Source organism: Carettochelys insculpta, chromosome 2 (genome assembly GCF_033958435.1).
Source record: "Carettochelys insculpta isolate YL-2023 chromosome 2, ASM3395843v1, whole genome shotgun sequence".
In the NCBI taxonomy this organism is placed as follows: Eukaryota; Metazoa; Chordata; order Testudines; family Carettochelyidae; genus Carettochelys; species Carettochelys insculpta.
Window position 1 is genome coordinate 89,928,625 of NC_134138.1, and position 26,052 is coordinate 89,954,676.

The following is a 26,052-nucleotide window of genomic DNA, read 5'->3' on the forward strand; positions in this document are numbered from 1 at the left end:
TAAAAATTTCAACCAGCTTCTTCTATGGGCCACATTTCATCCACCTATGGTTTAACATACAGCAGACTCATATCAGAGAGGTAGCCATGTTAGTCTGTAGCTTTGAAAACAAGAAGAAATCTTGTGGCACCTTATAGACTAAAAGATCTTTTGGAGCATAAACTTTCATGGGCAAAGACCCACTTCATCAGATACATGGGTGGGGGGTGGTTTCAGAGAGGTATTTAAAGAGTGGGGTCCCAGAAAAAGGGAGGGCCAGAGCTGACAAGGTCTATTCAGCAAGGTGGAAATGGCCCATTATCAATAGTACGTATCAAAAGAGGAAAAAACAAGTCAGATCAGACAGGAGGAACCCATATAAATTTCTCAGGCTTAGCTGCCTTCCTGTGGCCATCTATATTCTCTCTTTATAGGTCTGATAGGGTACAGATTTAATGGTTGCACCTTGTTTCAGTTTCACTCTTTAAATTTTATTCTACCAGCTTGATAATCAATTTAATTTTTAATTTAATTTTATTTTAATTTAATCTTTTAAATTCTTCCCAATTTTTGTGTAACATTTTAGCAACTGGTACTGTGCAAGAATTTTCTCAGTTTCATGAGAATGAGAAGTTGGTGACTTCGAAAGGGCCATGCTAACGGCCAAATCGAAGAATACTAATGAGATGCTGAAATGAATTTTCAGCACCTTATTAGCATGCCACTGGCCATGGAACTTCAAAATTGCTGCGGTTCACTCACCCGTGGCTTGTCTCCCCGGGGGTCCTTTTCAAAAGGACCCTGCCAACATCAAAATCCCCTTATTCCTTACTCACCTGATAGGAATAAGGCGATTTCGATGTTGGCAGGGTCCTTTTGAAAAGGACCCCCAGGGAGACAAGCCACGGGTGAGTGAACCGCAGCAATTTCAAAGTGCCATGGCCAGCGGCATGCTAATGAGGTGCTGAAAATTCATTTCAGCACCTCATTACTATTCTTCGATTTGGCCATTAGCATGGCCCTTTCAAAGTTTTTTTTAAGTGTAGACGTAGCCATGATGTTTTCATTTAAAGTTTTTAAGTCCCAACAGACTTTTCACCCACTCTTGTCTATTTTAAGATCTTGTCTAGTATTTAATGCATTTGAATCTGCCACCAAAGAGTCTTAACTTCTCCCTTTCTTCAGGAAGGACTGAGCCATGGAGCAGATGACAGGATAGAGGGATACCATCTCCTTCTACTGTAGATCAAGATGAAATGCTTAGGGATCTGTAGGGATAGAGGCTTTTAGCTGTCTGAAAATATGCACAGGATGGTAGACTGTATGTCATCACAGTAGTAATAGCGCTAATCATTCAGAGTTGAGTGATATGAAATGTGCCACATGGTCCCCAGAGAACAATAAGCAAGTGTAATCCTCCCCTCCCCTAATAGAGTAGTGCTAAAGGAAATGACTAAACACAGTTTGCCAGTGGGCAGTTTAAGCAGTCCTTCATTCTCTGCTGCGAAAGACACTGATCGAGTCATGTAGACATGCCAACTCAGTTTCCCCAGGAAACGTAGTCTGATAATGCTTTTCTACCTTGGCAAGTATGTCAAGATCTATGAATTAAAAATGTTATATAAGTGCTAAAAGATACAGTAAAATTCATTTGTCTTACTATATGGGAACAGTAGTTCAGTCAGTGGCAAGTACAACTATGAGTACCAACACTTTGCCAACCTAATCCCGCTCCTTTGCACACAAACTAAAGTCACAGTCACTTACTGTGTATTCTGTTGATAGCTGCCATAAGAGAATTGATTTCTTTCTGGCCATAACAGGTGGCTGAAAATGAAATGTAGCTAACATAGACAAGGATGCAGAATTTGTCAATATGAGAGATTTTCTTAAATTTCTCACTTTTGCACTCATGAGAAGTGCTCATTGGACAGGCTCTCACCACTTTAACTATCAAGTCACCTAATCTGATCTCAATGAAAAGGTGGCTAAGATCTCAGTTCAGCAGGCTGCTTAACCATATGCTTATCTTTAAGCATGTGACTAGTGCCACCACAATCAAATCTGACTAGTGATGTTCTTAAATTTACACAGGTAATTCCAGCCTAAACTGCAAGCCTATTTACACAAATGTTCCCACCTTTGCCACTCCAGTGAAACTACAACAGTGGGAGACTGTATGAAAAACACTAGTGAAGACAAGGTCAGAAGGATGTTAAGATAGGCAACCATGGCTCAAGAGGCTCTTAGAACTGTTTTCTCTCGTGTCACTCTGAAACTCTACCTCTACAGTGCTATTAATCTTACTTATGTGCACACTCTTCTCATGCATGCACACATGCACACACACACACACACGTACATGAGCACATATGGCAGCTGTTCTCTTTTAATGGGCAGCTGAAAATGATACCTAGTGGGCTAGATTGAGGGGAAAAATAATAAATTCTTGGATCTTACTCTGGAGTGGACTTGGGAGTTTGGGATCCCACCTTGGGCAGTGCAATCCAAAGGTTGGGATCCTCTCCCAGGCCAAGTGAATTTTGAAACCATTTACTCAGCTGATCTATATTATATGCCGGGGAGAAAACTCTTAATGACATGTGAAGCTGAAATTTTCAGTGACAAGACAGACAAAAAGTCAGAGGGAAGGGTGTGTAACAATCTAGTACAATATAATGGAGTCAGTTGCCTCCCAGCACCTTCTCATAGCTAGAATTTGCTCTGTTGTATCCTGCATCAGCTAACCTCTTCTTTATGGATCCTTAAATAATCTCTGCCAGTCCACAGTCTATAGAACATTCCCTTCTGGGTCTAATTTATTTGTCGCCAATTCCACAAACTCAATCCTGGGACTTCCTCCCAAAGAGAAGGCACCTTTCCCCCACATCACTGCCAGGCCTTCCTTCCCATTTGTAGTCTTCCCTTGATTTTGGTAGATGATTCCCACTCCTCCATTGCTAGAGTCTTGTTCCCTTGCCATCTCAGCCTCAGTCCTTGAGCTCTCCTCCTAAGAAAGAGTTCCAACTTCACCTTGTTTCCTCCATACTTTTGGCAGACCTAGACCTGCCAGACCTACCTGGTGGGAATGTTTTGGTCCATGAAGTCTCATGAAGCTTTCTGTGCACCGCAGCCTGAGGACCCTTCAAGTCTCTGCAGCTTCACTCTGATGCAACTTCTTCTTCCTGATTCCAGTTCCTGTCAGGCTCTTTACAAAGACCAGCTGCATTCTCCTGAGTCTATTAATGGGGTTCAAGTGGCCTGAACAGTTCCCTTTTGAGGCCCAGTCCACTTGGTGATGTACATGTACAGTACAATAGCACACACAGACACCAGCTTTCTCTGTACATATATTATTTTATTTTCTGTGCTGCCATGCAAGTTCTTCCCAGTAGTCCAATGTATTCCAATAGAGTTAAACGTTATGCGTCTTTTAAATGCTTTCAAAATTATATAATAGGTTTTTGTTATATTTTCATACAATATTTACATCTGTCCTCACACAGGAAAATGTGCAGTTCTTTATTAGAGAGAAGTGTGGTCTAGTGATAGGGTGCTGGCATCCAGGAGCTCAATTCTTCTCTGTATCCATTTCCCCATCTGTAAAAGTGATAGTAATTTATACCTGTGTAATGCACAGGGTAAAGTCAGGGTCCTTTTGTTTGTGTTTCTGAACAGTTCTGAAGATATAAGCTCAGTTGCCAGGTACAGCAAGGTATTTAAACATGTACTTAAAATGCCTGAGGACTGGTACTGAAATCCATGTGCTCAAAGCTAAGCATGTGCTGAAGAGCTTTCCCAGATGAGGGCTTACAAAAGTACTAATATGTGACTGTCATGAGGCGAGCACACCTGCCCTTCCTAACTATCCCCACAACTCGTCTCCAGACATAGGACCTGGAGGTCACAGTCAATAACATCTCCCTTCTGCATGGCAGCATGACCTAGCAGTCAGAATCACTGTCATGACTCCTTTCCCACAGAGGCAGCATGAACTAGCAGCCAGAGCCACTATCACAGCTCCCTTCCCACAAGGCAGCATGGCCTAGCAGCCAGAGTCAATATTAATGGAGGAGGGTTGGTGGAGTAGGGAGACCAGGGCCTTCCCTCTCCACTGGGTCCCAGCCTAGGGCTCTGAGTGGCAGAGGGGTCCCCCAGTAGTTCAGCAGGGAATCCTTCCAAAACACACTAAGTTCTCAGGGGAGATGGGGGCAACTCCCCACCCTGGGCTACTTCCTCCCAGTCTTTCTGGTACGGTTATCTTCGGCTCTTCCCTCCAGTTCTCAGGGAGTGTCTTTGGTTGTTCCCTGGTGACTAGCCTTCACATCTGGGTCCACTGGCAGGTTGTCCTCATGAGCTCTGGTGGCACTCTTTCCTCATGGGCAGTCAGCCTTAAGTAAACTGCTGCACAGCCTTTCATACCTGGCCAGCAGGGTCATGGTGGGGGGGGGGGGGCGGCTCCTCAGCCAGGTGAGCAAGTTAACCTTCTCAGCCCCAGTGCGGGGTTGGTACACCCCACCACAGTGACAAACAATGGCTTAGTTACTATGAAATCATCTATTTCAAGTAATGATGAACTTTCAGTAATCCAAGCATACACAAGAATTTAATTTTTTTAATGTTTTAACATAAACAACTGAAGTGTCAACCTTGACATTCCACTTATATAAGTTTTAATAGATAAGTATCTTAAACTTCACACACACCAGGTGTGGTTATTTGGATATGTGTTTATGAAAAAAGCAGCCCCTACAGATTCACTAAGGTATACACCTTAGTACATGTTTCTGACTGTTTATAAGTTACATAACATGCATATTGTCAATATTATACACACACACACACACACACACACACTCCTCTTCAAGACTACACAAAACATTTTATAAGTCATTTTCATAGCTATCCTAGAAAAGAAAATCTAGATAATTTTGTAGGTGGAAAAAAATCTTGTGTGAAATCCTCACCCCACTGATGTCAATAATTTTCAAGCTGCCATTGACTTCTGTGAAGCCAAAATTTCCCTGTTTACTTTGAGATTTTTTTTTAAAAAAAAGCTAACTGTTTTGTTTCTGTACCTTATTTAAGTTTGCAATTTTTCAGACAAAAATATGAAAGAATGATAGGGGGATGAAAATAAGATGTATAAATTGAAGCGTTACCTCAGCTGTCACTATAGATAAAGCTCTATGTACTCACGTTAAACTTGACCTACATTCTACGGCAAAGTCCCTAGATTCTGTGGAAGTTTGGTAAAAACTGTCAAAGTTCTGTGACAGTTTCAGATAATTTTTTAAAATGTCAGTTATAATTGGATTAGACATGAATATTAGAAATATACCCAGTATAGTAGCATATTTTTATGCTATTTCAGTTTATTTTATGCTGTCCCACATTATCAGTAGGCCACAGATCATCATATTTGGGTTGCAAAATTGTTCAATTCATGGAGCAATTCACACTTCTCTGAATTACTGTTTCATGCTCTCTGCAAATTTAGGAAAGCATCACTTATGTTGGTTCGTACTCAGGCTACCTTCTGGAGGTCATTGTCTGAATATACGATTGCCAGCTTGCTCAACCGGATGGACCAGAAGACTTTGCCATAAATGCTGTTTGGTCCATCTGGCGTAATAGTAGAAAACCCTGAAAAATGACATTTTGATCACATTCCTGTGGCAGAGGATTTTGCAGGAAGTTTCACAGTATTGAGGAGTATTTTAGCATTTCTGCAGCTTAGCATTTGCCTCAGGGTTTAGCAAAAGCAAATCTTCTCAGAAAGATCAACATCTACTGATAGAGTGGGGCACTTTGGGTAACCCTGGCTCATATCAACCTGATATACACCACACAATTTTGGCAGGTTTAACATGATCGTGAACAATTATGTTAGATGGCACAATGCACAGACCAATATAAATAATGTTCAGCATCATGCCACTTGTCATGATTAAACACTATTCTAAGTGACGTGTAATCACAATTAGCTGACATGATCCTGAATGTAATTTGTTCTCTACCACTTTAAGGTCCTAGAGCTCAGGCTCCAGCTTAAGCCCATATATTTACACAGAAATTTTTCAGCCCCATAGCCTGAACACCACAAGCCCAGGTCAGCTGACCCAGGCCAGCTGCAGATTTTTTTTATCCCCACGTAGATATACTCTGATGTCTTCCAGGGTGCAAACAACTTGAATGACAAGCTGAAAAACAGCTTTTTTAATGTAATACAAATACAAATTTTTAGGACTTCTTCACAAAGAAACAGAGTGCATGATTTCCCATCCTAATTTTCCATTTAAGTTTTTCATACTTAAGCCACAATTTACTGCCCCATTAGGAAGTGCACTGAGAGCAAAGAACATTTAGATTCCCTGCCATACTGCTAACTACTTGCTCTCAGATGCTTCTTTGTCACTTCCTGTTCTCCCTCAGTCCCTCTTCCTCCCTTGACTCTTCTCACTTCTTCATTTTGCCAGCAATTCTTCCTACAAGCCTCTCCAGCTACCCACTGCTGACAGCTAGTACCTCCAGTGACTGCTATGACTACAGATCACGCCAAAGCTGCCTCTCAAATTTCCTACCCTATTCAGGCTGTTTCTTCAACTCTTCTTTTTCCAGACAACTTGATGCTCTTGTCACTGCGCCAGCTCTCCCTTCTCATAATGCTGCTCTCCCTCCACCCTCTTTCTTCAAGGTGGTCTCTCGGCTCCCATAGCCATCTGATTTTCATCTGAAAAAAGAAATTAGTACCAAAGGAAATAGGCTCCCCTATAGCCACAAGATGATTATAACTGAAGACAAGTATCAGAGGGGTAGCTGTGTTAGTCCTTATCCACAAAACCAACTAGGAGGCCTGTGGCACCTAACAGATGTATTAGTTAGGAGCCTAAACTCTTGTTGGTGAAGACCTGTTTCATCAGGAATGAAGAACTGAAGACCTTTGCTAATGCAAAAACTCAGTACTTCTCCCCAAAGCCGCCAGTCATCGCATAATTACTTTGCGGGAAATGTAGCAGAGCACTGAAGTGAGGTCTCTTTAAATTAATTTTACAAAGCAGCTATTCACAAAGATGACTAGCTAACAGTAGATTGAGTAATCTGTTTGAATAATCTGGGTTTAAAGACAAGCATAGACAATTAAAGAAAAAACTGTCATTTCCCTCTCATGCCATGAAAGCTAGGTTGATCCAACCAGGTATCTAAGGAATGGTGGGGAAAGAGCATCATAAATACAGCAAATATCTTTGGCATTTTGGACTCTGCTCTTTTGAAAAAGCTATAAAGAAAGTTCACAACCCCACTTTGCAGGGACTGAGATTCCAGGCTCCCATCTGAGTCCAAACATCTACACCACATTTAAACAGGCGAGTCCAAGTCAGCTGAGAGGGGCCAGCTACAGCTTTTTAATTGAAGTGTGATCATACCTAGTGTGTCACTGCTAAAAAGGAGGAACAGACTGTTTAGCATAAGTTGTTGACACAAGTAGGCCTGCTGACAGGGGTGGGGTGGGGAAAGAAGAGGCAACTGTCCCGGGAGGGCAATTCAGAAAAAGCAAAGGGCACCTGGCTGCCATTGCTACTGCAGCAGCATGGTGGCTGGAGCCCCAGCCCTTTAAATCACTGTTGGAGCACCGCATGGCACACTCCAGGCAGTACTGAGGGCTGTGGGGGAACACACAGCATAGTCCCAGTGATGGAGAGGGGTACTGGCCTCCACCCCTCTTGCCTGAAGCCCCATCTATTCTTGGAGTGCTGCAGAACCACCCCCACCACACTTTGGCCAGCGGTCCGATGAGTCTGTTGGTTCCTCTTGACGCACATTTTGAGGGGCTATTCAACAGAAAGTGGCCCATTAATACTCCTCCAGTCACAGAGAGGAAAGAGAACTGAGGAGATTTGTTAGAGGATTATAGATGGCAGTAAAAATCCATAAATCCAAAATATCTGTTCAGGCCATGATGTTTCTTGTCTAGTAAAGTTATGAACTTGAGGTCCCTGGCTCATCTTTTGAAAGTGTCATGAAGGCTTCCTTTCAAGATGAGGAATGATAGGTTGTTTTTCTCATTTATCATTTTCCCGCGTGAGTTTATTTGAGAGCATAATGATTGTCTAGTTTCATGCACATAGTTGTCATTTGGGCGTTTAGTGCACTGGAAGAGGTAAACTATGCATTATGGTAGGCAGGTGCAGGATCCATGGATCTTGAAAGATGTGTTCTGGGAGGGGATGTAGGAGCAGAGCTATATCTGCAGATTTTGCATCTGTTTTTTTCCTGCAGGGGCAGGTGCTGCTTTGAATTGGTATGCCTTAGTCTGTGTGGCGCTTGCTTCTGATAATGAGCTTGGAGAGATTGGGTAATTTTTAAAAGGCCAGAAGAGGGTGGGTCAGAAATACTTCTTTCTGGTTAGGATACTCACTGAGTCTGGGATACAGTTAAATAACATCTCATATAGGTTACAGTGTGACAAGTAGGGGTGTATGATCACAGCGGGTTTTATTTCTGTATTGAAGCAGGTTTTCTCACAGTATTTAGCTGGGCCATTCCATGGTATGATCTATAGTAACAGCCATGTTATCTGGAATTCAGATAACTGGCAATCTCAACTAACAAGCATCTGCTCCGCCACCGACCACTAGGTTGGGGACAGTGGAGCGCAGCCAGCTAATGGCTGCCTGGCTGAGGCTGGCTGCCACTGGGCCAGTGCCTGGGCTTGCTGCAATGGGACCCTGATGGAACAGGGCTGGCTGCCATGAGGCTTGTGGAATAAGCCTGGCTGCCGTGGGGCTGGCGGAGCAGGGCTGGCTGCTAGCTGCCTGGGGCTAGCTGGCAGAGCAGGGCTGCAGTCTGCTCGACTATCTGGAAAATTTGATTATCTGTCAACCCGTTTCCCAGTGTTGCTGGATAATCAAGCTTTTACTCCACTCCAGTGAAGTGTCCTTGTTTATTAATGGCAGATCTGAGTGTGTTAAGGTGTGTAGATCCTGGATTTTCTCCTCAGAGCATATTGTGTGGTATCTGAATGCCTGGCTGTGTGGTGTGTTTGGGTTGACAACTGGATCTGTGGAGGTAGGTATGGTGGTCTGTGCATTTCTTGCATATATTTTTCATTGAGTTCTATTGTTGAAGCTGGTAATGATGTCCAGGAAGTTGATGCTTACATGTGAGTGTTCCAGACAGAGTTTAATGGACAGGGGGTGGCTGTTGAAGTTGTGGAAATCTGTGAGGGAGTTTAAGTTGTCTGTCCAGAGGATGAAAATATCATCAATGTGTCTCAGGTATATCACTGGTTTTGTGGAACATTTGTCCAGAAATTAGTTGTCAGAGTGGCCCAAAAAGATTTAGAATTTTGGAGAGCAATTGTAGTATATATGGCTGTTCCCATGGTTTGGAAAATATGTGTCTGGTTGAATGCAAAATTGATATGGGCAAGCATGAAATGGATGAGTTTGGTGATGTGTTTCAGGTAAGTATCTGCAGATTGTCCAATGTCTTGTAAATATTTGATTATTACAAGTAGTGAAGCAAAATGAGTGAAACAAAAACCTTTGGAACATACATAAACACAATGCAATTTATTTTCTTTCATATTTGTTTGAGGATGACTGTGGATGGTCAGACACACACAAAAAAACCCCCATAGCCTTCAAGTGTTTAATTCACAGAGGTTACTGCCCCACCTCACCCATCTGGGGTATTTATTTCATCTTGTCTCTGGTGAACCAAACACCAAAACAATAAATAAAAGCACACAGTTGAAATCTGTTGTCCCCCAGATACTGTGTCTAAGCCAGTCAGAATGACAGCCTCCCCTGTCCTATTATATCTTCCACCTATGTATACATGCAATTTGAGGTAATTAAGACATTTGATTAAAACAAAAAAAACAGGATAGCAAACCACAAATTTAACTTTATGTTTATACTGTAAACTCTTAAACATCTGGCATTCTATCATCTGGAACTCTCAAATAACCGACATTGTAACTATAAATAATTTTTAGTTATGTTTTACATAAGTTCAGTATATTAAAGTAAATACAAATAAATACAGTAAACACAGCATAAGTGTACAGTGTACAATACTACTGTTGTTGGTAAATAAAGTACTCTTCATATATTTTTGTTTGTTTCTTAATATTTAATCTTGTTTTTCTTTAGTGTTACGCATGCTAGGTACACCTCTCTATTATCTAGAATATCTGAATATCTGGCAACCTCCCGGTCAAGGGGTTGCTGGATATAAACAAGTTAATTGTACGTTGTCTTTGGTTTCAGTTATTAGAAAAATATTGGACAGTACTTTAACAAAGAAGCTGTAGAATTAAGTTTACAGGCTGCTATGCTCTGCCAGCGATCTCTCCCCACACCCTATCAGCTTTAACTGTTTGAGGATGTATAGCCTTTGCTTACAGTGTTTAAAGTGCTCATGTTATACTTCTGACTTAATGGCATTCTACACTATTCTGAAGCAATTTCTTTCATTTAGTTCCTTCCTCCTAAAGAAATTGACAGTTCTCCTTCCCTACGTAGCACAAGTTCCTTACTTGCCATATGCTAGAGAAGATGATTTCAAAAGGGGTAAAAAGTCCAATAGGGAACAAAAATGTCATCTGCAGAGGTGACTAGTGTGGGGATTCCAGGAGAGAGGCACGGGCTATGTGCCCCCTCCCTTCCCCTTCTCCTTCTTTGCCCATGCCCCACCCACCCTATTCTGCCCACAGCACCACCATGCACCCCTCTGCTCTGCCCCTGCCCACCTCCCCCTGTGGAAGTGCCTGGCCGCTTCTGATATATGCGGGGGGCATTTCCCTCCTCCTTGGAGTAGCGCAGTCCCAGAGCAGCATAAGCCAGGAAGCTCGCGCTGCTCTCAGGCTGAGGCACTTGGCGGGCAGAGGCAAGACCACCCCCATACACACTGGAAGCCATGCAGTGCTGATGGTGAGACTGGGAGAGAGGGGGATGCTGGGGGTGCATGTGACCTCTTGTGCACCCCTATGTGTCACCCTTGCTCATGTGGTTATTTATCAAAACTGTGTAACTAAATGCTGCATGAGAACCATCTTGGAACTAACTCTCAGTCTGAGGAACTGGAGTTGACGTACCCTTGGTCACTCTCCAAAAATGCGTGATTTAGCAGTGAGGGTGACGTGTGAGGAATACAAAGGGTCACATGTCCCCTCCCCAAAAGCCATGGGCAGGGAGAGGCAAGTGGCAAAATATCCCATCCATTGGCCCTAGGCCCCATGCTTGTCGGGGGAAGAGGGAGCAGAGAGCCCAGGGCACCCTGGGAAGTTAGTAGGGGGCCTGGTGCTAGCAGTAGGGGTCAGGTCTGCCCCTGCACTCAACAGGAGCCTGAGGGAAGTGGGACGACCCAGTGCACCCCACACATCTTTTGGACACTGAGAGATTATGGCTGCATCTACACTACGAGATAAAATCGATTTTAAGTCATTAGCTCAATTATTCCAAGTTCCTGTCCTCACTGTTAATTCCATTAGCTCGATTTATGGACCACTAAATTGACATGATATCAAAATCCTAAAATCGTAGTAGCCCCACGGGTGTAGTGTTCAATTTGAATTTAAAATTCCTAATGAAGGGTAGTGAGGATGCAGCATGTCTTTAAATCGAATTCATTAGCCTCCACAGATGTCCCATAAGTGCCCCACAATACACCACAGTTCTCCACTGCTCTCAAATGCGTAGGAATTAGGCAACAGGACTGTTACTATTCGGTACCTGCAAGCCCGTGGCTGCAGGGTCACAAGAGGTTGAAAAATCTTCTTTCTTTTACTTTGCTAGGAGCGCAGCTATGGGGTCCGTACCATAAGCTGTGGATGGAGGTCATGCTTGTCTGGTAGGACGAGAAACTTCTTTTCAGCTGTTTACATGCTGTCCTGACCACCACATCCCCTCCCTTCCCTCTCCCTGGAGGCGCCACACAGTCTGGGACATTTCTGCCCCCAGATGCATCAAGTGGCTTGACTCCAAACCAATAAAAGGATGTGCTGCGCAAGGTGCCAGGCAGATTGCGCTTGGTGAGGGTCATGATTTTCAGGGGCTGGCTGTAGCTGGGGGTCTTGTAGCCGCCCAGGAGACATCTCCCTTGGTGGTCATGATTTCTGGGGCCTGGCTGTAGCTGAGGGTCTTTTAGCCACCCCGGGGGATGTCTCCCTTGGTGGTCATGATTTTCAGGGGCTGTCTGTGGCTGGGGGTCTTGTAGCTGCCCCGAGCCATACATGTCTCAATGAAGGCAATGTATTAGCTATACAATTGCCACAGTTGTTGAAATAAGGCTTGCAATGGGGAATATTCTTGTCTTAATGGTCTTCTTTTCCAGGTTCCAGCCTGGCTGTAGTCTAGGGTCTTTTAGCCTGATGAATCATTCAAGTTTCAGTGCAGCAACCATGTCTACTTAGACATAAGGGTCTTTTTGGTAGGTGGTCTAAATCCAGATTCAATGTCCTGAAAGGGCCTCTGAGGGTGGTCACAATTTTTATGGCTGTCAACAGTGTGCCGTCTTTTAGCCACCTTGGCCCATTACTGATGGTTCATTCGAGTTTCAGTGTAATGACTATGTCTACTAGGACATAAAGGTCATCTTTTCCAGGTGGCCTAAATCCAGATTCAATTTCCAGAAAGGGCCTCCATGGGCAGTCATGATTCTTGTGGCTATCAAAGGTGTACTCTGTTAGCTGCCATGACCCATTATTGACGATTCACTGGAGTTTCAGTGTAACAACTATGTCTACTTAAACATGCTTAACATGGCAGGGGAAAGAGGGGAATGAAATTTGGGAAGATGGCATCATAGACCCACATCTAATTGTGGGGCCAGAACGCAACGGGGCTCAGGGAACTGTGGGATAGGTTCCCACAATACACTACAGCAGCACTTGATTTAAGTTACTTGTGTATGGCAGCAGTAAGTCAATTCTGTGGGAAGCACGTGGGAACGTGAAGATGCTCAAAATCGAATGGATAAAACCCAGCGTTAAGAAATTGATTTTAATAAAATCGATTTTGTCTCACAATGAAGACATAGCCTATGTCAGTTTTGGATGCTTGGGAGGGAGAACAAGCTGGCTGGTGCCAAGAACTGAGGAAGACTATGACCTGTCAGAGTTAGCCCTCATACCACGATTGCTTTGGTCAGTTGCCAATGCCTCAATTAAGCTTGCACAAAAGGAGGGTGGAAACTTTTGTGTTCTTAGTACTTTGCAGAACCCAGAAAGAGAAACAAGTTTGCTAAAGACTGAGCTGAGGAGTGTTAAAAAAATTTACATCTTTGTTTTGGACTTTGGGCATTCAGGAAGATGTGGAGCTTTTATGTGACCTAGTTGAAGGATGAATCAGTCATCTTAAAGCAGAACACATTGGAGGCTGGGCAGATTGATGAAAGACAAGGACAGAAGCGCACAGCAATATGCCATAAAGGATATGCAGCCACCATATGATTTAAGAGGAAAAAAACAAAAGGAATAGCCTGTGGATTCTGAGTGGTACCTCCTGCTGCCACACACATGCAGGGAAAGGAGGAGGAAGTGCTAGACACAGAACAATAGCAGCAGCAAACTCAGTCATTCCACCATGATGGATAACCCTTATTTCCAAGAGGGACTGGACCATGAGAGGGAAAATACCCCAGGCTTTCTCCAGACATCGCTCTTTTCCATCTAAGATGACACAAACCACTCTATGGACTTTGGGAGCAGATCCTAAGCTGAAATTTGGTCAGTCCTGTTGCCGGGAGCATGTGGTAACTGTGAGCCAAGTGTAGTTTATGAACATTTTACCTTTATTTCTCTTGTAACTGTTTCTGACTTTAATGCCTTCTGATTATACTCACTTAAAATCTATTTCTTTGTTGTTAAATAAACTTGTTTTATTTGTCAATCCACTGAAGAGAATTGTTTGGTAATATCATTTAAGGTAACAGACTGTTGTATTGGTCTCCTTAAAGGGGCAAGGGACCTAATATATCCGTATTGTCCAAAACAAGGCTAGACAATGCAAAATAAACTTTGGAGGGAAAATGTAGGACTCCAAATGTATGGGAGTAACACTTCAAGCAAAGTGGGGTAGCCAATGCTGGAAGCCAGTTTGTGGCTGGTGTTTGTGGTCAGGTTGCTAGCTGCGGTCAAAGTCCCTGGGTCAAGGCTGTGACTTTACAGACATTTACGTGTGACCTGCATGCTGTTAGGTTGTTTGTGTGGGAGCCCAGGTTGGCAACTACAGAAGCATTGTGAGGCACTATAAGCAGGGAGACACAGCACCTCACTCATCTGGATTGCATCCTGTAATGGTAGAGTAGGAACGTGACCTATGCCATTCCAGAGGATTGGGAAGTATTCACCAGATATTCCCTCTTACAAAATGGTATTTGTCAGAAAGTCTTGAGGAGCTTATGGCCTATAAAGTCATTTAGACGCACACTCCCCTGCAATGCAGAAATGTTCCTGACAGTGGATCTGACGGTACTTTGTTCCGCAGGCCTGGTCTACATGACATTATTTTTCTTGGAATTGCCTACTATGGTTCCTACTTGTACACTAGTATAGATGGGGCGACAGCAGCCAGTGCCCTTTTCAATGGCTGTGTAGCTGGGCTGCTGTGAGCAGGCTGGCTAGACCAGTAGGTAGCTCTCCAGGTATCCAGAACGGTACCCCACGGGAGTCTGATTTGTCTCCTGTACCCCCAGCTTTCACTCCACTTAAAAACCACTTTCTTACAACGCTGGATATAAGCCCAGCAGTGATTCACCCTAACCTGGTGTGGTTAGTCACGAGCCCCTTTCCATACAGACACCCACCCTGGCTGAAGCACTGATCGCTGGGTGGCATTGGCCGAATCACATTTTCGTTTGTACTGACTTGGCTCCAGCTTTCCATGTGGCCTGCTGGAAAAGCAGACCCACCTCTGGAGGAGTGGGTGTACCCTTTGGCAGAGCTCTGCCCACCCCCGGGGGTGTGCTGGCCCTGCTTGAGCCCCAGGAGCTGAGACAAGCTCTAGGGTGAATGGCAGCAGCCCGGGGCAGCCCCTTCTCCACCAGGGAAGACGACCCCCCCCCTCCATACCCAGCGTTACCTCCCCCACCATCCCAGCCTCGTAGCCCCCTTCAGCCTGGTCCCGGCTGTCTCGCGTCCCCCCCGCTGCAGTAACCTCCCCCCGAGCGCTTGGGGCCCGGGCTTGGACAGCTGGAGGGGAGGGGACATGGGCGGAGCAGGCTGGGCAGCCACAAGAAGGAAGCTCCGCTGCGGCACCGGCGGCGTCTGGCTCCCGGGCAAGCAGCAGGAGCAGGCTCCATCCCGCCGGCCCGAGCTGCCTTCGCTGCCATGCGGCTGCTGGAGAGCAACCTGCGGGGGCTGACCCGGGAGCTAGCGCTGTACCTGGAGACCCAGGTGCCGGTGGGGCTCTTCGGCTCCGGCGTGGGCTTGTCCCTGGCGCTGGGCTTCAGCGCCGTTTTCGCTTGCTACTACCTCAGCAGCCTCGCCAAGGTGAGTGGAAGCGGGCGCGCGAGCTGCTCACGTGCCCCAGCCGGCCGCTGAGGCACTGGCCCGTGGCAGCTTCGCCTCGGGCTCCCTGGCGGGTCACCGCCCTGGCGTTACAGCGGGGAAGTGCCCTTGGGTTCCCTGCCCCGCCCCGCCCCAGCGGTGAGGCGCTTGCAAGCCGCAGCCGGCAAGCAGCGCGCGTCCCCGGGCTTCGCTTCCGGCTGAAGTCTGTCACCTCTGCCCGAGTCAGAGCAGAGCCGCCTTCGTTTCCCTCTCGAAGCGGCTTCTAGGCGATGCCTCTCCCTCAGCTCGCCCGGCCCGGCCTGGCCTAGGGCTGCGCCTCACCTGGGGCGCCCGCTGCCGAGGGAAAGCGGGTTTGCTCCCACACAGAGGTATGGGGGTAGGTTTCCTGGTGGGCTTTTCCTGTTCATCACGTCTTATTTATTTATTTATTTTTTTATATATCCACTTTTTTTTTGGGGGGTGGGGTGGGGACGGGACGGGACGGGACGGGGAGAAAATTGTCCTGACAGCATCTTAATAGCGTCAGATCCAGGAGAAGGAGCTTGTGTACAAAGAGGGGGCTGGCAGGAGAGTTAAGCACTTTCTCCCCCTTCCAAGCTCTCTGTTCTCAGATTCTAAGCCCTGCAGGCAACTCTTTCCTGTCTGGCATTCTGGCACTGGAACTCTACAGTAACCATAAATGTTCCTTACGTTTTCCGTAAGTACAGTCTAGTGAAAGTAAATACAAATAAATACAAAGTACAATACTGCTGCTGTTGGTACATAAAGTATACTCTGCATAATCAAAACAAAAAGCAGTCAAGTAGCACTTTAAAGACTAGCAAAATGGTTTATTAGGTGAGCTTTCGTGGGACAGACCCACTTCTTCAGACCATAGCCAGACCAGAACAGACTCAATATTTAAGACACAGAGAACCAAAAACAGTAAGCAAGGAGGACAAATCAGGAAAAGATAATCAAGGTGAGCAAATCAGAGAGTGGAGGGGTGGGGGGAAAAGATCTGTTCTGGTCTGGCTATGGTCTGAAGAAGTGGGTCTGTCCCACGACAGCTCACCTAATAAACTATTTTGCTAGTCTTTAAAGTGCTACTTGACTGCTTTTTGTTTTGATAGTGTATAGACTAGCACGGCTTCCTCTCTGTTACTATACTCTGCATACTTTTTGTTTCTTAATATCTAATCTTGTTTTTCTTTAATGTTATGCATTGCTAGATATACCTCTCTATTATCCAGAATATGTGAGTATCTGGCAACCTCCCAGTCCCCAGGCTGCCAGATATGAAAGAGTTTGCTGTACTAACACTGCAGCCAAAAAAAGGGGTTTTCACCTCTGTATGTTTTCTTTCTATTCTCTGCATTGTCATTAGTAAGGTTGAACAGCTCTAATCCAGAATTCACTGGTCTGGCAACATCCATAATCTGGCATGGTTTTGTTTAACTGGATGGCCACTCGTCATGGGTGTGGCCAAATTTCCCATGATCCTATAAAGGTTGTTTCCTTCTACCAGCCCTTGCTTTAAATGTTCTGTGTTGTTGTTGTTTAGCCCTAATTTACCCTTAAATGTCTTCTAAGAGCCTCATAAGCAATGGAAGTGTTGGTAATGAGCTAGAAAATATTGACCTTCTGTGGTCTGGCAAATTCTCTAATCTGGTACTGGTCAGGTTCCAAAGGTGCTAGAGTAGAGAGGTTTGACCTGTACTATGTACTTTGAGATGTAACATAGACACTTCTATGCTTCCCTGAAGTTCACAAATAAATAATTAACTCTGAAGGAGTTCACTCACCACAGGGGCACCTTGTGGCTGGATCTGGATATTAGTTTTTATCCCATCTATTGGTGACCTCTCTCTGTATGAATTGGCATGCTCCCTTTTTACCACTTAGCCCTCTGGCCAGGTCACTACGTAGTCCCTTTCCTCCACTTTCAGGGTGACGGAGTCACACCAGACAAGCTGTCAGAATGCCACCTTAGAGGGTGGTAACAGAGATATAGCCATGTTAATCTATATTCTATCAAAACAAAAAAGCAGTCCAGTAGCACTTTAAAGACTAACAAAATAACTTATTAGGTGGTGAGCTTTCATGGGACAGACCCACTTCTTAGATGATCTTTCATTGCACTTCTAGGTCCTGCACCACCGGGGCAGTCCTTAAGGAAAACTGTACCCTGGGCATACATACTCCCCTGCCCCATCACCTGTGAGCCCCTCTGCCTGCTCCAGTGTTTAATTTGTATAGAAATGAGCTCACCAACACATGGGCGAGGGGAAAGGAGGTAGTTGCACAGTGGCCCAGTGTTCTTGTGCCTTTTCCTAGCTGTCTTGCCTTAGGGTGGCTCAGGGGAGTCGTTCTGCACAGTACTATGAGCAGCGCTAAGGGATGACTACTGCGGGCCACACCCTTTCCACCTATGGCCCCCATCCTTTCCACGGGCATGGAGTTGGGCCCCTCCCTCCTACCTTGCTCCAAGGCCTGTGGTGGTTGCTAACTGAAAGAGATGCCAGCGTTCAGCCCTAGCACAAATTAGGTACTGGCAGGGTGGCCTGCTACCAGTGCATGCTGGCTGGGTGCCTAGCTCTCAAGACAGTGCAATCACCAGCAGCAGAGCAGAAGTAAGAGTGGCATGGTATATGGAATATTGACACCCTTACTTGTGTGCTGCTGTTGTGGCTTGGAGTGCTAGGTATGTGGCTCAATGCACGTTTCTCACTGTCACATGGGAGCTGTACCTTACCAGAATGTATGGCCCTCCCACAGCCCTCTGGCTACATGGCTCATCAGAAGTACCATTTCAGATTTTTTTTTTTTTTTTTGTGTGCGGGGGGGACTCTTTACCATGATTCCAGGGGACACTTATGCACCAGAAAACTCTAGGTTTTTTGGTTTTTTGTTTTTGTTTTGTTTGCAGATAACTTAGAAATTAGCTGTTGGTTGCAACATATACACACAAATCCACAAAGAGATTTCTATCAATAATAATTGAAATTTTAAAGATGGGAAAAGCAAGAAAAATGCTGCTTAAGAACTTGATAGAGTCCAAATTCAGTATTACAAACTTCTGAGTTGGGCTTGTTACTAATGGACTAGTAAATGAATAGTTAAATCAACAAATCATGTCTGGTTTTAGGATATTTATTTGTATATCTTAACATGTGATATTGACACAGTATAATCGTGTTGGTACCTGTATGAGAGCCACAAAGGCTATATCTGCACAACCGCCTAAATTTGAAATAAGCTACGCAATTTGTGTTGCACAAATTGCATAGCTTATTTTGAGTCAAATTTGAAATAGGCTATTTTGGCCAGTGGCACTGTCTAAATGGTGCCACACGTCAAAATAAAGCACTGTTTCAAAACATCCCTTACTCCTTCTGTGATGAGGTGTATAGGGATGTCAAAATAGCTTGCCCATTATTTCAAAAAATATTTCAGAGAAAGGCACCTGAATTGGAATTCATTTGCAAGTTTGACACATTTAACCTTGGGTTTAACAGAGATTTCAATTATTCAAATATTTTGAAATAATAGGCATAGTGCATAGACATGGGGCAGCTATTTTGGGATACCCCTGTATCCCAAGAAAGCTCCTGCCATGAAGACATAGCCGAAGTGAGTGAAGTGATGACTTTCATTGGAGCAGTTATGGCTGGTGAAAGAGAGAGTTTCAGTCAGGACATTAAATTAAGTCACACCAATCACATATTCCCAGTTCCTCACACTAACAGTAGGACCCCCGGTGACTTCCAGAGGATGAATGAGGGTTGCAGGACACAGTGTAAAGAAAGGACTTTCTTTATTCTTAATCTTGATGCAGCATAGAAATATGCACAACACTGTGACCAACAGCTTAGACAAGGCCCTTTGCCCCAAGAAATTTCAGTATATTGTTAAGTACAACTTGTAGTGGAAACAGAAAAGAGAGAGAGAGAGCCTAAGGCTGAGGGTTAGAAAACAAGGACTGAATGAAAGGTAAATGAGTTTCAACAAGGTCACAGCAGGCAGGCAGACACCATCATTTCCCAAGTCTGCTCAGATGCGGGCTGGGAGAAGCATATGGGGCACCTGATCTCAGTCACATTAATTTATCATTCTGGGCATGCACATGCCTGACTTAGGGAGCAAGAGAGGGAAGCTTATTGGTGCAGGCATTGTTTGTTTACTTCTCTTGTGTCCTAGTCCCAGACTGCTATAGGCGACTGGACATAGGATCTGACATCAGGAACTGGCATACACATAAACCTATAAGGGAAAATTTTAATTTCCCTGCCCATTCAAGAAAGGATTAGAAAGTAGCCATTCTTCTATTAAAGGATTTTACCACCAGATTTCAGAGGAAGGCACCTGAATTGGAATTCATTTGCAAGTTTGACGCATTTAACCTTTGGTTTAAGAGATTTCAATTATTTTACGCAATACAAGGGCAATTTCCCCACCTTTGATATATTCAGGAATGTCACCCATTCCACAAACTAATTTACTTCTTCCTCTGGTCCTGTTAGTGACAGGTGACCCCCTTCCTCCCTCCTTTCCCTGCTATATAAACCCTGGATTCTAATTGTCTACTTAAATATGAAAATCTGAAGAAGTGGGTTTTACACACAAAAGCTCATAATCTAATAAATTAATGTGTTAGTCTTTAAAGTGCTCCAGGACTGCTTGTTTTTAGGGGAGGAAGAGGGAGCGAGCTCTGCAGGCAAGCCCTGGCAGAAAAATGGGGAGCGGGGGGATAACGTGACTTAGTGCGTGTGTCATTTATCTATAGAGAATACATAGGATGGGAGCAGGCAGTCAGCAAGCAGCTCCCTAGTTAGTGGTGCTCACTGTACAGAACTAAAATGTGTGCTCTAGTTCTGCTGCAGTGAATGGGAAAAAGAGCAAGCCTTTTCCTGGACAAGTGTGGCTCCTAAGCGGGCAAGGAGAAGAGAGAGGAGGTAGACCTGGATCTGCTACACTACAACACACCCCCATAGCCCGGCTGCTCCAAGCCCCGAGTCAGCCAGACAAGCCGCACACACACTCCTCCTCCTCCTCCTCCTCCAAACCCATCCTCCCATCAATCTTAGCCACCCATCTTGAGCCTCTCCTACCCAGCTTGACCCACCCATTCTTCATATGGCTTGTGGAGGTGGCCTTCTGTTCCAGGAAAGCAGGGACTACCCGCCAGACACCCAGCCCTGCTGCTGCTGCTCCCACCAGAGGAGTTATCAGAGAGAGGGAGTGACTCAAGTTGCATTTTGGATGTGTGTTTTTGTTCTCTCCCCCCGGGGCAGGCTGGCTGCAGTGCTTCCTCTCCTTAAGCCAGCTGGGGCATACCAAATGCGCCCCCATCAGCACATTTACCAGGTTGTAACCCAGGGTAGAGGCCAGCAGTGTGCACCGCTTTCCAGCACCTGGCTTCCCATACTACAAATTCCAGTCCAGGGACCCTCTGACTTGCAATTCAGACCAGGCCTGACCAAAGCTTTTGCCATGGTATGCTGACAGCAAGGCCTGGCCACTGGGTGGGGCCCAAGGGTGGCACACTGACAGCAGGGCCAAGTCAGTAGGAGAATGGGCCCAAGGCAACTGCTTTGTCCTAAGGCAGGGCCTGATTCAGGTCTGCTCAATCTCTCTTGTTGTTTCCCTGTTCTTTCCTACTCCACCTTTATTTCCTTGCCTGTTTCTGGGATTATCAGAAGAGCTTCCTCTGCTTCACCCCTCTAGATTTCTTACGAGTACCTAGTCCAGGATAGGATCTCTTTCTTGCCCCTGGCTAACTGCCTTTTCTTTCAGAGATGGACTACAGACCTCCTCCTCAAAGTCCCTTCCAACTCACAGTTCCTGGCTTTATACTATTAATCCAGCTGAGTTTTGTCTGCTATTAGGCCCTGTCAAGGCCTGGTTTCCCTCCATGTATAGTATCTAAGGTTAATTGGCTTCTTGAGTCCCACATGAACCTGGCCAGAGATTGTGTAGGGTTGACCCCTCTTCCCCATCACAGATTCTCAAATAATTTGGATACAGTGAGCCAGAAGTTCATCTGTCCTGATGTGTAATTTCTTGACAGATGAAACGCGAGGCAGTATATATGATTACTGGGAATATAAACTGATGTTTTTTTTCCATTGAAGGAAGGATGGCCTTATGGATAAGGCAAAGGATTGGGAATCAGAAGAATTTGGTCCTATTGCTGATGACTTTAGGCTGGGTCTAGCATTTGTCTTCAAATTTCCCACTGTTGAACTACTGCTGAGGAGCTAGAGGGGACTAAGTAACATCTGGTTTAAAATAACAACAGCTTGTCAACACTAGTATTCTCACAGACCTCAAACTTCCTGTGCAAAGGTGGTTGTTTAATTTCCCTAGCTGTGAAATGGGGGGTAATAATATCTGCCTGTCACACAAGCTTCTTTTGAGATGTAAGTAATATTTACGAAGTGATTTCCATCCTTAGATGAAAGGCTTTATCGCAGCATAAACTATTTTTCATTAGCGTGTAAGTACATTAGTAGCCTGCTGTTTTAGAAACATTTCTTGAATGTGTACTGTTCAGAATCAAGGGTGGTGTCCTTTGCTTTTTGTTGTTGCTGTTGTGATGAGTTACTCATGTTTTTAAAATTAAAACAAGTGAATTACCCTTGTGCCAAAAGAAAAAGTCAGCTCATTGGTAGAGAAAGAAACAGGCTTGCCTGAGTTTTTCAGGGATGCTGCATACCTGACACTGGTCTCTCTCCCTAGAAACCTCAGCTGGTGACTGGCAATGAAAACTTCTGCCACTTTCTTCATGAACATTGTCCTGTGGTGATGGAAACTTACTACCCTACAGTATGGTGCTGGGAGGGCCGGGTACAGACCCTCTTGCGTCCCTTCATTACCTCAAAGCCCCATGTGCAGTATAGGAAGTGAGTATGTCTTTCTTGCAAGTTACTAATTTTTCTGCAGCCACAGTCTCATTAATGCGGATAGTGTTTCATGTAACAGGAGAAATCAGCCACCAATTTGTAGTAGAATAACCTGCATAGATCTATATGTCTTACTATTTGTATCCCATACCTTGGAGGTGGGAGGGAATACCATTACTCTTTTTTCCAGCACAAACACTACTCTAGTATTCCTTTTAACACCACCAGAGCCAGGTTTGGCCCTTTAAGTGAACACCACTCTCATGCATTCCAGGGATAAATTTTGCTCCCTGGTTTATACTTTCTTATTAGATGCTTGAGTTAGGGCATGAATAGATATATTTATTGCTCTTTCTCTAATAATCTCCCTTACACACACACACACACAGGGCTCAGTCTTCCTGTGCTCCAAAGCAACATTTGACACAGGAACTGATGGTGATGGCAAAGAAGGTTTATGTCATCTTTACAGCTCCTCTGAACCTTCTCCCAGGCAGATACTACTTCAGCCCCTTGTGCAAAGCAGTAGCTTCAGCATGCAATTGCTCCCAAAGGGCTACTCTAAAGGGCCACAGGGATGGCAGTGCACAGCACTGCTGTGGCCATGCCCCCTTTCCATGCCCCACAACATTTCCTCTCTTCCTGGGTCTGTGAGAGAAAGCGGCACAGGTCTGGAAACACTGAATTTGTGCATTGTGTCACTTGAGGATTGTCTCATGCGAGAAGAATCCTCAGCTGGGCACTCAACTTACCTTTCAGTCTGATTCTGATTGCTGAAGCAGTGCAAAGCAGACCAGCAAGGTGCAGGATTTGGTTTATGCACTTTAAAATATGAGATTCAACAGGTGTCACTAGTGTTGTATTGTAGAGGAATGAAAAATTATGTGCAAGATTGGCCTCATGTTATATCCAGTCATAGAGAATGAGTGTGCTCCCTGTCTTTCTCAGAAAGTTGCTCAATGACAGGAAAAGGCAGCATTCTTATAAAACTGACTCAGAACTTAATCTGATGGCTTAAGCCTTGCTTGGTTCATACCATGCTTAGTGCATACCACGTATTGGCTGTGTCTACACGTGCCCCAAACTTCGAAATGGCCACGCAAATGGCCATTTCGAAGTTTACTAATGAAGCGCTGAAATGCATATTCAGCGCTTCATAAGCATGCAGGCTGCCGTGGCGCGTCCAAACGGGGCTCCTTTTCGAAAGCACCCCGCCTACTTCGAAGTCCCCTTATTCCCATGAGCTCAGGGGACTTCGAAGTAGGCGGGGTCCTTTCGAAAAGGAGCCCCGTCTGGACACGCCGCACAGCAGCAAGGTGCGTCAATTTTGAAGCGCCGCAGCAGCCCGCATGCTAATGAAGCGCTGAATATGCATTTCAGCGCTTCATTAGTAAACTTCAAAATGGCCATTTGCGTGGCCATTTCGAAGTTTGGGGCACGTGTAGACGTAGCCATTGACATATTATCAAGTTTCTTGCAGTCCTAACACGGATGAGTTTTTAGAGTACAGTAGGGTCTCAATATTCATGAGGGCTCTGTGTTGAGGACTCTTGCGAATGTTGAATTTTGGGAATACTGTATGGCAGCCGCTCACTGTCTGGGGCCCCAGGGGAAGCAGCGGCTGCCGGCGTTCCCCGCACAGGGCCCCAGGTGAAGCAGCAGCTGCCAGTGCTCCCTGCCCCAGAGCACCAGGAAGTGGTGGCTTCTGGAGCTCTATGCCCTGGGGAAGTGACCGCTTGTGGATGCTTGCAAATAATTGAATTTGCGAACCTTAGGCTCACAAATTTTGAGACTCTACTGCATTAAAAAGCAAAATTTGTATGTAGACAGAGAGGAGAGGTTCTCAACGTGCAGTCTGTGTGATGCTTACAGAGCCATGGCCTGTGTGACATCCTGAGGGTCGTATGGGATGCAGCCCATATGATGCATTGTGGGCTGCAAATGTGGTCAACAATGGTAAACAGGTTGAGAACCAGTGACATAGATTGATGTCCTGACCACATTTAAGCAATATGTGTTTGGGTCATCAACATATGTGCATCTACATGCAAACACAACGCTCCCCTCCATCTTCCCAAACAAAACCCAATGCACCCATATCCACCCCACCCCTCAGGAGACAGAGAAAAAACATAAGAACATAAGAATGGCCATACTGGGTCAGACCAAAGGTCCATCTAGCCCAGTATCCTGTCTGTTGACAATAGCCAATGCTAGGTGTCCCAGAGGAGGTGAACCGAAGACAACGATCAAGTGACTTGTCTCCTGCCATCCATCTCCTGCCCTCGACAAAAGGTTAGGCACCATACCTCACCCCTTGTTAATAGCCATCTATGGACCTCACCTCCAAGCATTTATTGAGCTCTTTTTTAAACTCTGTTAGAGTCCTGGCCTTCACAGCGTCCTCTGGCAAGGAGTTCCACAGGTTGACTGTGTGCTGTGTGAAGAAAAACTTTTTTTATTAGTTTTGAACTTGCTACCCATTAATTTAATTTGGTGTCCTCTAGTTCTTATATTATGGGAGCAAGTAAATAACTTTTCTGTATTCACTTTCTCCACACCATTCATGATTTTATATACCTCTATCGTATCGCGCCCCCAGTCTCCTCTTTTCTAGACTGAAAAGTCCCAGTCTCTCTAGCCTCTCCTCATATGGGGCCCGTTCCAAACCCTTAATTATTTTAGTTGCCCTTTTCTGAACCTTTTCTAAGGCCAATATATCTTTTTTAAGGTGAGGAGACCACATCTGCATGCACTACTCAAAACTATGGTATGCCCACATCTTATATAGGGGAAGTAAGATATTCTTCATCTTATTTTCTATCCCTTTTAAAATTATTCCTAACATCCTATTTGCTTTACTGACTGCCGCTGCACACTGCATGGATGTTTTCAGAGAACTATCCACTATAATTCCATGATCCCTTTCGTGATCTGCTGTAGCTAAATTTGCCCCCATCATATTGTATGTATAATTGGGGTTATTTTTCCCAATGTGCATTACCTAACACTTATCCACATTACATTTCATTTGCCATTTTGCTGCCCAATCACTCAGTTTGCTGAGATCTTTTTGAAGTTCTTCACAGTCTGCTTTGGTTTTGACTATACTGCACAGTTTGGTGTCATCTGCAAACTTTGCCACCTCACTGCTTACCCCTTTCTCTAGATCATTGACTAATAAGTTGAACAAGATTGGTCCCAGGACTGACCCTTGGGGAATGCCACTAGTTATTTCCATTGTGAAAATTTACCATTTATTCTTACCCTATGTTTCTGTCTTTTAACCAGTTCCCAATCCATGAAAGGATCTTTCCTCCTATCCTATGACCACCTAATTTACATAAGAGCCTTTGGTGAGGGACCGTGTCAAAGGCTTTCTGGAAATCTAAGTATACTATGTCTACTGGATCCCCCCTGTCCGCATGCTTGTTAGCCCCTTCAAAGAGCTCTAATACATTAGTAAGACACGACTTCCCCTTACAGAAACCATGTTGACTTTTGCTCAACAAATCGTGTTCTTCTACGTGTCTGACAATTTTATTCTTTACTATTGTTTCTACTAATTTGCCCGGTACTGATGTTAGACTTACCTGTCTGTAGTTGCTAGGGTCTCCTTTAGAGCCCTTTTTAAATATTGGTGTTATATTAGCTGTCTTCCAATCATTGGGT

At 44.9% G+C, this 26,052-nt stretch overlaps 1 protein-coding gene across 2 annotated transcripts in view; it reads left to right on the plus strand.

Annotated features, from left to right (window-relative positions):
• Nucleotides 1–15,277: 15,277 nt before the first annotated feature.
• Nucleotides 15,278–26,052, plus strand: part of ABHD3 (abhydrolase domain containing 3, phospholipase) — a 34,311-nt gene continuing 23,536 nt past the window's right edge. Inside the window, exons 1-2 of one of the 2 annotated variants that reach the window (XM_074985830.1) lie at nucleotides 15,278–15,478; nucleotides 22,217–22,380. In XM_074985830.1, coding sequence (XP_074841931.1) covers nucleotides 15,317–15,478; nucleotides 22,217–22,380 — 326 coding nt within the window. In that variant the 5' untranslated portion in view covers nucleotides 15,278–15,316. Of the gene's footprint in view, nucleotides 15,479–15,859; nucleotides 15,873–22,216; nucleotides 22,381–26,052 lie in introns of those variants that run through there. The other variant, XM_074985831.1, reaches the window with a different exon arrangement.